At 32.6% G+C, this 13,267-nt stretch overlaps 1 protein-coding gene across 12 annotated transcripts in view; it reads right to left on the reverse strand.

The window, feature by feature from the left end:
• Positions 1 to 713: 713 nt before the first annotated feature.
• LOC126846058 (peripheral-type benzodiazepine receptor-associated protein 1) overlaps positions 714 to 13,267 on the reverse strand; it is a 39,087-nt gene continuing 26,533 nt past the window's right edge. For 8 of the 12 annotated variants that reach the window (XM_050585156.1, XM_050585154.1, XM_050585161.1 and 5 more), the window contains 12 exons: positions 12,090 to 12,339; positions 10,415 to 10,549; positions 9,337 to 9,513; positions 9,097 to 9,257; positions 8,821 to 8,971; positions 8,581 to 8,743; positions 8,197 to 8,485; positions 8,017 to 8,121; positions 7,106 to 7,228; positions 5,874 to 6,183; positions 3,447 to 3,478; positions 714 to 1,371 (listed from right to left, as the gene is read on the reverse strand). In XM_050585156.1, the coding sequence (XP_050441113.1) occupies positions 934 to 1,371; positions 3,447 to 3,478; positions 5,874 to 6,183; positions 7,106 to 7,228; positions 8,017 to 8,121; positions 8,197 to 8,485; positions 8,581 to 8,743; positions 8,821 to 8,971; positions 9,097 to 9,257; positions 9,337 to 9,513; positions 10,415 to 10,549; positions 12,090 to 12,339 (2,334 nt within the window). In that variant the 3' untranslated portion in view covers positions 714 to 933. The remainder of the gene's footprint in view (positions 1,372 to 3,446; positions 3,479 to 5,873; positions 6,184 to 7,105; positions 7,229 to 8,016; positions 8,122 to 8,196; positions 8,486 to 8,580; positions 8,744 to 8,820; positions 8,972 to 9,096; positions 9,258 to 9,336; positions 9,514 to 10,414; positions 10,550 to 12,089; positions 12,340 to 13,267) is intronic. The other 4 variants (XM_050585150.1, XM_050585149.1, XM_050585158.1 and 1 more) reach the window with 4 other exon arrangements.

Raw genomic sequence — 13,267 nt, forward strand, 5'->3', positions numbered from 1 at the left:
TAATGATAATATAATAAAGAAAACAAAAACAAACAATTAGTATTTATATGTATAATGATTTGATATAATATCGTTAACATAATATAAGATAATTATATATGTAGATATCTTATTATGGAAGTCGACAATAGTGTTAATTATAAAAAATTTAATACAGAAAAGATAAAGGGCAGTGTGCACCCCAGAGGAGAGTTTCGCTAATATTAATAGTTTTATTAATAATCATAATAATATATATATATATATAACGCTAATCGATAATCACTGTCGACTATTAACACGACGGTTTACAGGCGAATAATAATTATAATTTAATAACTAATAAACACCTACCTTTTAATAATAATAACATTATTTTCTATACTTTTACATATTATTAGAGCCACTGAACTGTATACATGGAAAGCGCATAATGCATATTTTCCATATAATAAAAATGACCCGCCTCGGAGGCCGCCATTTTGAATCCGTTTTATTATTTTACTTGCCGTATCTAACTTCGTTTAGTGATTTTCGACGATTGTTTCTGACTTCATATTGTTGATATCATTTTTTTTTTAACCGGTTATAAAAGATAATACGATGTTATCAGATTTTTATCATGGAATAAACGGTATATTACACCGTTTCATCCATGACAGGATTCAAAATGGCGGAATCCGTGTGTCGCCATTTTATTTCCACTATGCGCTTTCCGTGTATACAGTTTAGTGATTAGAGCGTGTAATTTATGGGAGACTATTTTTTTTTTACTTTTCGTCGTACTGTGTGTGAGCAATGGATGACAAAAATATAATATAATAAAGTCGACGATAAATTAAAAAAAAAAAAAAAACGGACAACGAGAAACAAACGGGAACAACACATTCGAAATGCGGTTATGGTTATGGTAAAAAGCGCGGTGGTGGCCGCGTTAATAGCCGTCAGTGAATATCATTTGCCCAGGCCGAACTTCATGAAAATTAGATCTTTGCCCTTGGCCAGGATATTGTCTACACCGTGGTCGGCGGGCTGTTGTTGCTGTTGTTGAGCCGACGTTGCCGGTTGGTTCGCGTTGTGATGATGAGTGAGGTCGTTGAGCTTTTGCATAAAACTGGACGTGCCAGAGTGTTGCTGCTGTTGTTGTTGTTGTTGTTGTTGTTGGTTGTGCTGCTGGTGTTGCTGCTGATTGTCATGCAAACGACCGCCGCCCAGTCCAAAATCCGGAACCACGTGCGCCAACCCTTTGAACAGCTTGCCGGAAGTGCTGCTGTTTTGTTGGCCGGCCTGCTGCGGCGGTTGCCCGTAGCCGCCCGTCATCAGCCCGCCGTCTCTACCATCTCTCCTCTCGTACGGGTCGCCTCTCTCCCTCGCATCCGCCGCCGCCGACATCTATAAGAGTAACGCGGTTTACCATTTATTAAAGTTTTTCTACTGTTTTTTTTTACCATAGAAACAATTTTTTTATTATTTTTTTCTATCATTCATGCTTCATAGTAAGTATATTTTTAGCTTATAGGTAGGCAAGTGTGGGTTGGGACCTCAATAATTCGAAATTTTTACAAACATTTTTTATTCTAGACATAGGAAAGCCTTATTACTCACTCTTCACTCAAAGAGTTCACTCTTCTCCAATTTATAAAAAAAATATTATTATAAGCATACAGGGTGTTCCAGCATGAAAGGTATGTAATAGGTGAATGGACATCTGGGGGACCCCCAAATAAGCTCCCCGTTTTCATTTTTTCGATAAGTCAAAAATTGAAGGTTTCGACAGTTAAGTAAAAAATTAATGACTTAAAAAAACAAAAAAATATTCCATGTTATTCAATGCAAAAAGCTCACCTTAAAAGAGGGGTCGCATCATTTTCAGTTTTTTTCAGCCCCTAACTCTTCTCTTATCACATATCTTATCATTTATTTCTTACATCTAGTCTCTAATCATTTATCTCTTATCTCTTGTTTCTAATTATTTATCTCTAATTTCTTATCAATTATGTCTTAGTATTTATCTTTTATCACTTATCATTTATTTCTGGTCTCTAACCATTTTTCTCTTATCATTTTTTGAGTTAGAGGCCGAAATGGACTGAAAATGATATGACCCTTCTTTTAAGGTGAGCTTTTTGCACTGGATAAAAGGTCATAACTTTTTTTTTTAAGTCATTATTTTTTTACTTAACTGTCGAAATCTTCAATTTTTGACTTATCGAGAAAATGAAAACGGGGATTTTATTTGGGGGTCCCCCAGATGTCCATTCACCTATTACTTACCTTTAACGCTGGAACACCCTGTGTAATTTCAATTGTATGTAGATATGTATTCTAAATTAAAAATCTATAAAAACCAAGTTATTAAAAATTAATTTAATGAAAAAACCGATAAAATTAGAAAACCTCGAATAATTTGCATTTCATTAATTTTGTCTTTCACTATTGTTTTCGTACAATATTTCTCTTTAGACATCTGGTTATTAGTATATTGCAATAATTATTCAATACTTAAAAATAATAGTACCATCTTTCGTTTTTTTTTTTGAAATTTCGAATTTTGAAAGTCCCACTCCAGTAGGCAGGTAAGTGGGTAGGTAGGTATAATAGAAAACAATAGGATTTTGGTAATCTTTATAAAATAATAGCCGTGCAGGACGTCTCACTTTATGATAGGTAAAATCAATCGGTAACTGTATAAACATCTACTGTGGCAGACGAGTTAGAGGGTGAATTGTAATAAATAACTAAGCCATTTTTTTTACCACACACGTTCGAATACTTTTGTTTTCTTTTGCGGTAACAATTTTATATATGTACAAGGTTAGGTTAGATTCAATTATTTAAATGTAGTATCTATGTAGTTCTTAATACATTAAACAGGACGCCTCAGTAAACATTTTTTAAGCAATAAATAGGTGATGTTAGGACGACACTTTGCTGCTGTAATAAAATATATGAATGGAATTTTAAAGAAGCCGAGATGGCGATTTTTTATGGGTTAATCTGTTAATAATTAGTACGACGTCAAATCACTATTTTAATAATGATAATATTTAATATAATGATGTACTGTTCATAACACAAATTTATAACACCTTTAACGGTAGACATAATGATATATTTTACACTCATGTTATATTATGATGTCTCAGCGGGTTGTATATTGTAAAGATAAATAAAACTGATTTTGACGTGTACGTGTACTGTATTGTTATTGAATACTGTTATCACTCTTATCCTAATGTGTGGTATTGTCGAACTCGGGGGCGTTTGTCGTTGTCGCTGACGTTATTATGATAATAATAACATAGCGGTGTATTGTTGTTGATGTTGGTGGTATATATAATATCATGGTTACCGGTGTGCAGAGGTATACAAGTGACACAAGTGTAATATATTAATGTAAACGATATGCATCGAAGAAGACGCATATACGCTGGTTTAAAAAAAATTAATAGCTCACACGCACTCACCTGGTGATAATCATACTGCGGAAGGCAGGCATCTATAGCGAACAGAACAAAGATAGAAAAAACAAAAAGATAGAAAAAACATACAGAAAACATAAATATATAATAATATTTGCATGTGGTTTCGATAACACAATGTAACCACGGTAAAATAAAAACAACAAAAAGGAAAAAACCAAAACACAGAACATGCTCTCAAATCCGTGTTTTATCATGTGATGATATTTAAACATTTTTAATTTTTTCTTTTTCAAGTCTATAATTGATTATTATTTTTGTGTTTTCAAGATTCTCACGAAAATAATAATCACTGAACCACTGAACTGTATACACGGAAAGCGCATAGCGAAAATAAATTGGCGACACACGGATTCCGCCATTTTGAGTCCTGTCATGGATAAAACGGTGTAAAGTATTCCATTTATTCCATGATAAAAATCTGATAACATCGTATTATCTTTTATAACCGGTTAAAAAAAAATTATATCAACAATATGAAGTCAGAAACCATCGTCGAAAATCACTAAATGAAATTAGATAGGGTAAGTGAAATAAGAAAACGGATTCAAAATGGCGGCCTCCGAGGCGCGTTACTTTTATTATATGAAAAATCTGCATTAAGCGCCTTCCATGTATACAGTTCAGTGCGTGCAACCCAAAATCGCACGGCAACGTTTCCGTTATAGTGTGGCAAATGAATGGAAACGGGTAAAAAAACATTTCACATGCTTGGAACACATTGAAGGTGGGTCATATCGTTGAAAAAACGTACATAATATATAATAACAATTTAAATCCGTTTGAGACAATCAAAATTAGCGTATAAAAAAAATTGAACATACGGCTTTATTCCATTATAAGTATTTCATGTTTTATATGTATAAAAAAAACAAATACCTACCAAACCAAAACCAGTAACAAAAATAAAAACATTGAAAAGCACACATGGAGATCAATATTGTAACATGCATTTTAATTATTCATATCCGTTTGCATTGTTCATAGGTGGAGCTATATATAGGTTTAATACTATGTAGACACGAAATAAACAATTGATTTAAAAAAAAAATAACAAAAGAGTTTATTAGATTATTATTAATCTTATTTATGTAGGCATATTTATTTAGCTTTCGGTATTGTTGTAACATTTTAATTCGATTAGATAACATTTTATACCTAATTTATAATTCGTAATTTTGCCTGCTCTAAATTTGATTTATATTGTATAGTATATATCATTATAATAGGTGTTATCCTATCAATTTATTTCAATTAAAACAATAGTATTTGTACCGAATTTACTTGATATTTCTTAAATTAGTTAAATTCACGTGGATGTTAATTTTATTAGAGAGGGGAATATTTTAAATCAAATAATTAAAAACTATTAATCATGATAAACAAACTTTAGTGTACCGATTAAAAGCTTTATCGAGTGAATGTATTTTATAATTGTATATTAATGTTTCCACTAATATCCATTTACAGTGTATGAGTGTTGATATTACAATACCATATAATGTATTAAGTATGTTTTCATCGTATTAAAATATACATTTTACAAAATTCAATTTAGAGTATAAACAATACTTGTTTATTGTATTAAGCGTTATGAATTTTAATAATTTTGTGGCAAGTATTTTAACACCATTATTAGCTCCACCTATTTTGTTATGTAACGTTTTATACTTTTAGCTGCTATTGTTCCCGTTGATGGTCAAAAACCGAGGTCAAAGAAAATGCAATTTAATTTTACCGTTTGAGTACGAGCAAACGCATCCACCATTTACACGTTAAAATAGCACCCCAGTTGCTGTAGTTGTAGAAAAACGTACCAAACAGAAAATAATATATTCGAATTTGGTACACACAAATAAATCACATAAAGTCACAAAAAGACAACTCAAAGCGCATTACAACGGGTGGAAAACCGTGACAAAAAACCAGGATTGGTAAAATAACTAAAATCATAACATAAAAAAAAAAAAAAAAAAACAAGCTATGAAGTGTGATCAGGCAAAAACCAAAAACTTGTACCGAATGTATATATTTGTATGTGTATAGGTGGGGGGGGGGGGATTAATTAAGTCGTTTTGTGTATCACAGTGTATATGCATGTTTTCCCATAAAGATCTCGAGGTGTTTATAATATTAAAAAATTATAACTGAGCCGTTCAAAAAAAAAAAAAAATTATAATGTTAATAAAAAAAATAAACTCCGCGACAACGATAACAAAATAACCCACCATCACGGTTTTATCAGTGTAATAACATACGACCATTTTGCTGATCAATTTTTCTTTGTTTTCATCACGTTTATAGCTGTTTTTTTTATAAAATGTGTACTTTTTGAGCGGATTTATATTGCAATTTTTTTCGGTAGAGCCTTCTCCCGGGGGAAGTAAAGTAGTTAAGTGCACGGTTGCGTACCTTTTCGCTTGGGCGGCTGATCAATGCCACGCGGGGGAGGCGGAGGCCCGCGGGCACCCGGCCCGTGACCTCGCATGTCCTGCGTTTGCTGTTGCTGCTGCTGCTGCTGCTGCGATTGTCTTGTATGTCCTTTGGATTGCTGCTGTGCACCGACCGCGTCCTCGGGACCATAATCGGCGCCCACTTCCATCAGGAAGTTGGAAGGAACCAAGCCCCGGACGCCGTTGCACTCGCCCCGGTAGAAACCGTCGTCGTCCATCTCGCCGTAAATGAAAATAATTTGACTCATTTTAAAATGGAGTTCCACCTGCTGCAACATCACACACACACCACCCCCCGTGCAATCATGTTAAATCGTATATCTATTTAAACGACACTCAATACAAAACGAACAACGGTTAATTAATTAATTAAATACCGGGGACGCCTACCGCAGTACCGCGACAGTTCAATTGGGCGTTAACATTGCAGGGTAGTCGCCTACAGCCAGAGTTGGGCATTATTTAGTTAATTTTTTAATAAAAGTTGATTATTCGTATAACCACGAATAACGATTAAATTAACTATTATACGTGATTAATTTCATTTACTCATGACTAATTTAACTATTGGTCATGATTAATTTTTTTCAATCATGACTAATTTAACTATTATTCGCGTTAATATTTTAATTCATGATTAAAATTTTTAATCATTGTTATTCGTAATTAATAATTTGTTTTTTACGTTATACATAATAATATTAAATTGAAAAAAAATATACTTCTTAAATCTCTAATAACTTTATTCGTGTGTACCTACAAAAAAGTTAATTTTTTTAATCATGATTTATTCTACTTTAGCCCATGGTTAACATTTTCAATCATCAAGATTAATTTAACTATTACCCGTGATTAAATACTTCAATCATGACTAATTTAATCGTACTTCAAAGTTGAAATTTGTATTCATGACTAATTTTTTTTGTTATTGTATGATTAAATTAATCATGATTAAAAAGTTAACTTTATGATATGACTAAAATGTTTAGTCATCGAGTTAACTTTTAACTTAAATAAAAAATGCCCATCTCTGCCTACAGCTATACATTCTAGTCGGGCAACGATTATGTTTAAACAACCGGCGACGTTATTTTACCCGTAAATACTTTACTGCACTCGCATCGGGTTTGTATACATTGTATGCTGCCTATTAAGTATTGTATAATAAAGTATAAATAACAATATACTAACATCTCCGTCAACATTGGGGGAATGTTCGATTGGATCATAATCGTATAGTGCTACCATTTTTTTCACAGGCCCCGAATAAGGATCGACCCAACGGTCGTCTTTTCTTGCTCTAGAATCTTGGCTCTAGAAAACACATACAATTGTTTAAAACAAGTACAAAGAGTTGTTCCAACGTGAATCGCGCATCATATATTCATGGCTATCATAAAGTTGATTTTTTTAAATAATAGGTAGGTAGTCAACAAAAACGATCGCTTGATACACGCGTTATTTTTTTTATTTCAATGTTAAGTAATACACCAAACAACTTGAATAAAAAAAAAAATTATTTCTACTATTATAACTTATTTACTTACCAGTGGTTTCAACAAAAAACAAACTGTTGTTTAAATATCACAACGCGAATCCGCATGACGCATACTTGCGGATTCGCACCTGCACGCTGTACCTTTGTAGTTAAACACACTTTACCTCAAAAGTTAAATACTTTTTATCGAAAATGTATAAACTGAATCAACCAACTCATTTATTACCATAGGCGTATGAATCATAATATAAATAAAACGAACATTCATTAAGTCTAAAACAGCTATAAAGTTGTGACATTAAGCAACTTTCAAAGTTCATTTAATTGAAATTGTATTTGAAATTTCGATAATATTCATTTTACACACTTTGTAATATCTAAAAACATATTCATCGATACTCTTTAGAAAAAAACACTACGTTTCATTTTCTGAACCAAACACACAAAATATCAGCTTTTAGTTTATTAGGTTCTTGCCAGCAACAGTGTCAGTTGTAATAATGTAATAACTGACATTGTTAAATAAGCCCACAATAGTCTTGACATTGTATACGTTAAGGTGAAAATGTAAGCAATTTTACTTATTTTCGAAATCGGATTTTACCTTTTGCATATCACTAATCTCCATGACCATATTGTGAGGAACATAACCAAACCTTCCTCTGCACTCTCCCCAATAAAATCCGTCGGGATCTTTGTCGCCGTATATCTAAAACAGATATTTCGCAATGCTTTACCTGACCCATATAATTGATTATTGGATTAGCAAAACAAACAAATATACCTTTATGTGTTCTCCTTCTTTGAACGGCAACTCTTCTTCGCAAACATCCGGATTAGGAGACATAGTTGCTGGATCGTAGTCATAGATGGCCACCATCCATCTGGTGCGTTTGTCTCTCGCTGTTTTCTGGTACGTACCGTGTCTAGGGTCTGAAATTCGTCCTCTGTACGGTCTTTGATCAACAACTCCACCACCACCTGCAACGCCACCACCACCAACTCCACCGACACCACCGTGTTTTATCCTAGGCTCTATCTGTTTTTCGTTTTGATAGTATGCGGGTTCCCTGCTACAAAAAAGATCAACTATAAATGTTCAAACCGAGCATTTTGACGTACATTAAACGGTTTTTTTTCTTTGAAACCGGCCATTAAGCTGTTATACCTTTCATCATAATGATGGCGAACGTGATGTACAGGTTTAGACCGTGGTGTAGGTGCAGCAGGCCTGTGCGGATGAGCGGAAGGTGCTCGTCTATTTCCGCGGCCGTTCTCCATGAACTCTTCCTCGCTGTAATTTCCCTCTCCGGTAAACTCCTTTGTTACTTCTGTTTAAAGTTTAATATTCGAATGAAAAACAATAAATATTAACGTAATAGATAATCGAGCTGAAATGATTACCAACCTATCGACGGTATGCTTATTTGCCCTGGGAATATTTCTTTGTCACTGAGATTTTCCGCTTCGGTGTCGACAATCACTTGACCGTAAGCGTTCCGCTGTGGTCTCATATGACTCGGAACTGCCGAACCATACTTCATACGTTTGTCCTCTTCCTGTTAAAAAAAAAAAAAAATTACAATAAATTGACAGTTTTAGGTACATAAATGGGTTATACAAGTCTGTAAAACTCTCATGATGCCATAAGTCCAATTAACTTGCTATACTAATTAATGTTAACCTTGTGATGATGATGGTGGTGATGCGGAGGCTTATTTTTCGCTCCGGGTATTAATACCGGAACACTGTCTGGCGATTGGTTATCTCTAGATTTTGTGCGAACAGTCACTTGTCTAGGGTTCAGGCTGAGCAATTGTGTAATATCTATCAAGGCGTGATCACCTAAAACATTTCAACAAACCATCATTTTTATAACAATATAAAAAATAACAAAATCATTATTGTGATTGCGTTCACTAACCTGTAGGGCTATCGATATCCGACACTTTCTTTCCATCTGCATACACAGCGTAACCGGTGATATAACCCCTGTTGGTTGGATCGCTGAGGGCCGTGGTCACTGGTAGCCAAGTGACCAAGAGAGTACCATCCTGAGGGCCTGATTCCACTTGTATTTCCGAAGGCGGGTCAGGTAATCCTACATAATTGGCAGTGTTCATTTAAAGTAGAATAGATGCACAAAAAAAACAGAAAAAAATGATTTAAAGAAAAACTTGTAACAAACGTCAGTTAGTTGTACACAATTCTATCGATTACCTGTGTATTTTCACATTAGGTTTGTTTGAGTAAATAAAATGTGTACTCGCATATTGTTTTTACAAATGTAAACCTGTCTTCGTGTTAACAAAGCAACAAAATACGGTTCGGAGTTTTACAAGTTTTTCTTTAAATTTTATTCACAATAAATAAATTATGTTAAAGCAGATCCGCTACGAAATTTTAGTTTTGAAATAATACATTTAAATCCCGCAGACGTACTACATAACTCGTGTAAACATTTTAAATGATAAAAATATACATATTGGTAAACAAAATTATTACAATTTTTACCGTTTATAATATAAATTATTATCTATTTTATACGTCTCTTAAGCCACCTATTTCACTATTTTTTTTTTGTAAACGTATCTGCTTTTTATGTAAAAAATGTGTTTTTCTAACATAGTATAATAAAATTAAACATTATAATCTACCTTTGCAGCCTGTATGCAACACATGCAAGCACAATACAAAAAATAAAGCAAACAATTAAAACGGTTTATTTAACACAATATTTATTATAATATTAGACCTATAATAATAACAATCGTTGAAATATAGAATTACGTTCTGAAAATATATAAATAAATATGACATTTGCGACGAATTGGTCAATTCTTTGTTAGTGTTGCAAAGCCAACAAAATGTATTCCATGATAAAAAATAAACATAAGATTAAGTATTAATAGACAATACATTAGCAGTGATTTGAAATTTCATGACCGAGCGTTAAATGAGTCGTAATAAGTAAAGCCTGTATTTGAACGAAAATGATTTACCTTTAGGAAGTGTTTTAAAATTTATGTGCGTCGAAAATTTTTCCATAGAAGCAGTTGTCCTTTTTTGATCAAACGATGGAGCACGCAACGTCTTAGCACTAACTGTTACCCTGTACAGAGTATTAGGCACCAAACCTAAACACAACCCAACAACCAAAATAATATGTTTTTAACAATTCAACTTGTATTTTAAACTCTATTAAAATATATAAAAATAGTAAAATTATATGTAGGTGTAAATTATTAGATAAAAATAGTATTTTCAAAGTAATTGTAAAATGGTAACAGAGTCCTATAATAGGAGTTGAACATTTTTTTTATGAAAAACAAACATTCATTTTTAATTTATGGTTATTTTTTTAGTTTCGCGTTAGAGACACGTATAGTGTAAATTTTAAATTATTTAATGCAATTTTTTTTTATAAAGGATACCTACTTCAAAAACCAATAGTGTATTGTTAGATTAAACCTTATATAATTGTCTTGTGTTTCAAGTTAATTCAAGTTAAACATTTTTACTTTTAAATAAAAATGTAATAATAACCCATTTTTAAAAATAAAAGTAAATAGTAATAACATTGTAATCCATAAACATGCAATAATCTAAAATTTGGATTTTAAATGAGAAACATGAGAACTAAACAAATTTGTATCCAAGGGCGCCATTCAAGGTATTCAATCTATAACAATATTGTGCTTCTTTATTTTTTTTTATGCGAGTAGTAAGAAGTATTGTAATTTAAAGTTGAGAAGCCGAAATTTCAAATGATAAAGAGCATAGGAATAGGAATAACATAAATGTATCTTTTAGTTTCCAAATGCCGCAGTAATACAAGTACTATTTTAAGATTTTTAATAGGTAATTAACCATCTGGTCTAATTTAGAAAAAAACTATTAGACAGGTAATAATAGTTTACAGTTAATGTCACAAAATAATTATACTAATATTGTGTCTATCCTGGTTTTTTTTCATTCTACAAATAAAGCTTTGATAAGATATACTATGCGTAAAACACATAATTATAAAACCAAAAACTTTCAGCTTTGTATCAATGCTAAGACCAGGTGTCAATGAAAATTCGCCCCCTTAACACTTATATTTAATTCATTATTTAGCAACTAAAATGACGCCCCGAAAATGTCACAAAAGCTAAGGATAACAAAGATATTAACAGTTTTAACTAAGGCCAACACTTAATCTGGATTTGAACCTACACGAAAACCTTACTTGTGACTAATTATTATTTAATATTACTTCTAAGTAGTGTCGTTAACTTTTTGTCGATAGGTAGATAGTTTTTTGATACCCAAATTAAAATGTCATCACTTGTATAAGTAAATGAGATGCAAAAATATTGCACGTTCATTTCAGGACGGTCGAGTGCTTAGCCAAGTGATTGACTTGTTCTTGAGATAAGAAAAAACTTTCTTTAAAATATCCGACGTTTTTCATTCTTGTATGTTATGTTATAATTGTATATTTTATAAACATGCTGACGTAATTTAGGTCTAAGACAATACTTTTAGGTGCACCCTGATGAATAATAATTATAATACAAAAACATTCAATGGATATATTATAATAAAAAAAAAATGGATATTTCCTCGAAACAGGTAAAATCTTTAAAGTGGATCTACAAATTACAATGTACATGGATCTATGCGGATCTATACCTGTTATCGTGTGTTTGTATACACCGGGCTTGACAGTTCTCAACTCAACATTGTTCACACAAACGACATGTTGAAAGTTGCTGTTGCTCGGCAGCCAGGATATTACGGCCGATGTGGAAGTCACCTGACTCGCTTTCACGTGGGACGGCCGAAGAGGTAGTTCTTTTTCCTTGCCGATTACCATTGTGCAAGCCGCGTCTCTGGACGTCCTCCTGTTGGCTGTCACAGATCTCACGCTAATCCTATGAGGCTGCAACACCACAATCGCAAAAGAAGATAGTCAGTCGCACTTCTGGGTAAAAACTATATACAGTATGTGTCGCGAGGATGTTACAGGTTTCTATACACAAAAGTAAAAGTATATGTGTAAAGCTGTTAAGTCTATTTAGACGTACTCGGTGGTGGTGGTGGTGGTGGTGGAGTAAAAAACTTTCAAAAATAATGAAACTTCAATAGAATAATAAAATTAAACAGGGTGTTCCAGTATGAAAGGTATGTAACAGGTGATTAGACATCTGGGGAACCCCTAAATAAGCCCCCCGTTTTCATTTTTTCGATAAGTCTAAAATTTAAAATATCGACAGTTAAGTAAAAAAATAATGACTAAAAAAAAAAAATATGCCCGTTATTCAGTGGAAAAAGATCACCTTAAAAGAGGGGTCACACCATTTTCAGTCCCTTTCTATATAGAGATAAATGATAAGAGATTAGAGATAAATAATTAGATATAAGAGATAAGAAACAAATGATAAGAGATAAATGATTAGAGACTAGAGGCACAGATATATATATAATAAACTAGATTGCTAACTAGCGATAAGAATTGAAACCGACGGTCCGCCATTCTGGTGGGATATATGTGTGTTATCAATGCATATAATATATATCTGTATATATTATTATATCAATATTATATATATATATATATATATGTGATTGTTATAAACACATATTATTCTCGCGTGATAAGGTTCTAATTCCCACCAAGATGGCGAAAAGTGGCTGCTTCAATTTTCTTTATTGGTGGCATGTACAGTTAGCAATCTAGTTTATTATATATATATATATATCTATGACTAGAGGTAAGAAATAAATGATAAAATAAGTGATAAGAGAAGAATTAGTGACTGAAAACGATGTGACCCCTCTTTTAAGGTGAGTATTTTGCACTGAATAAC

The sequence above is a fragment of the Adelges cooleyi genome, unplaced genomic scaffold (assembly GCF_023614345.1).
Source record: "Adelges cooleyi isolate 19-005CV unplaced genomic scaffold, UGA_ACOO_1.1 ACOO_flye_CR_arks_rails_tigmint_CR_PRNA_9, whole genome shotgun sequence".
NCBI classification, from domain to species: Eukaryota; Metazoa; Arthropoda; class Insecta; order Hemiptera; family Adelgidae; genus Adelges; species Adelges cooleyi.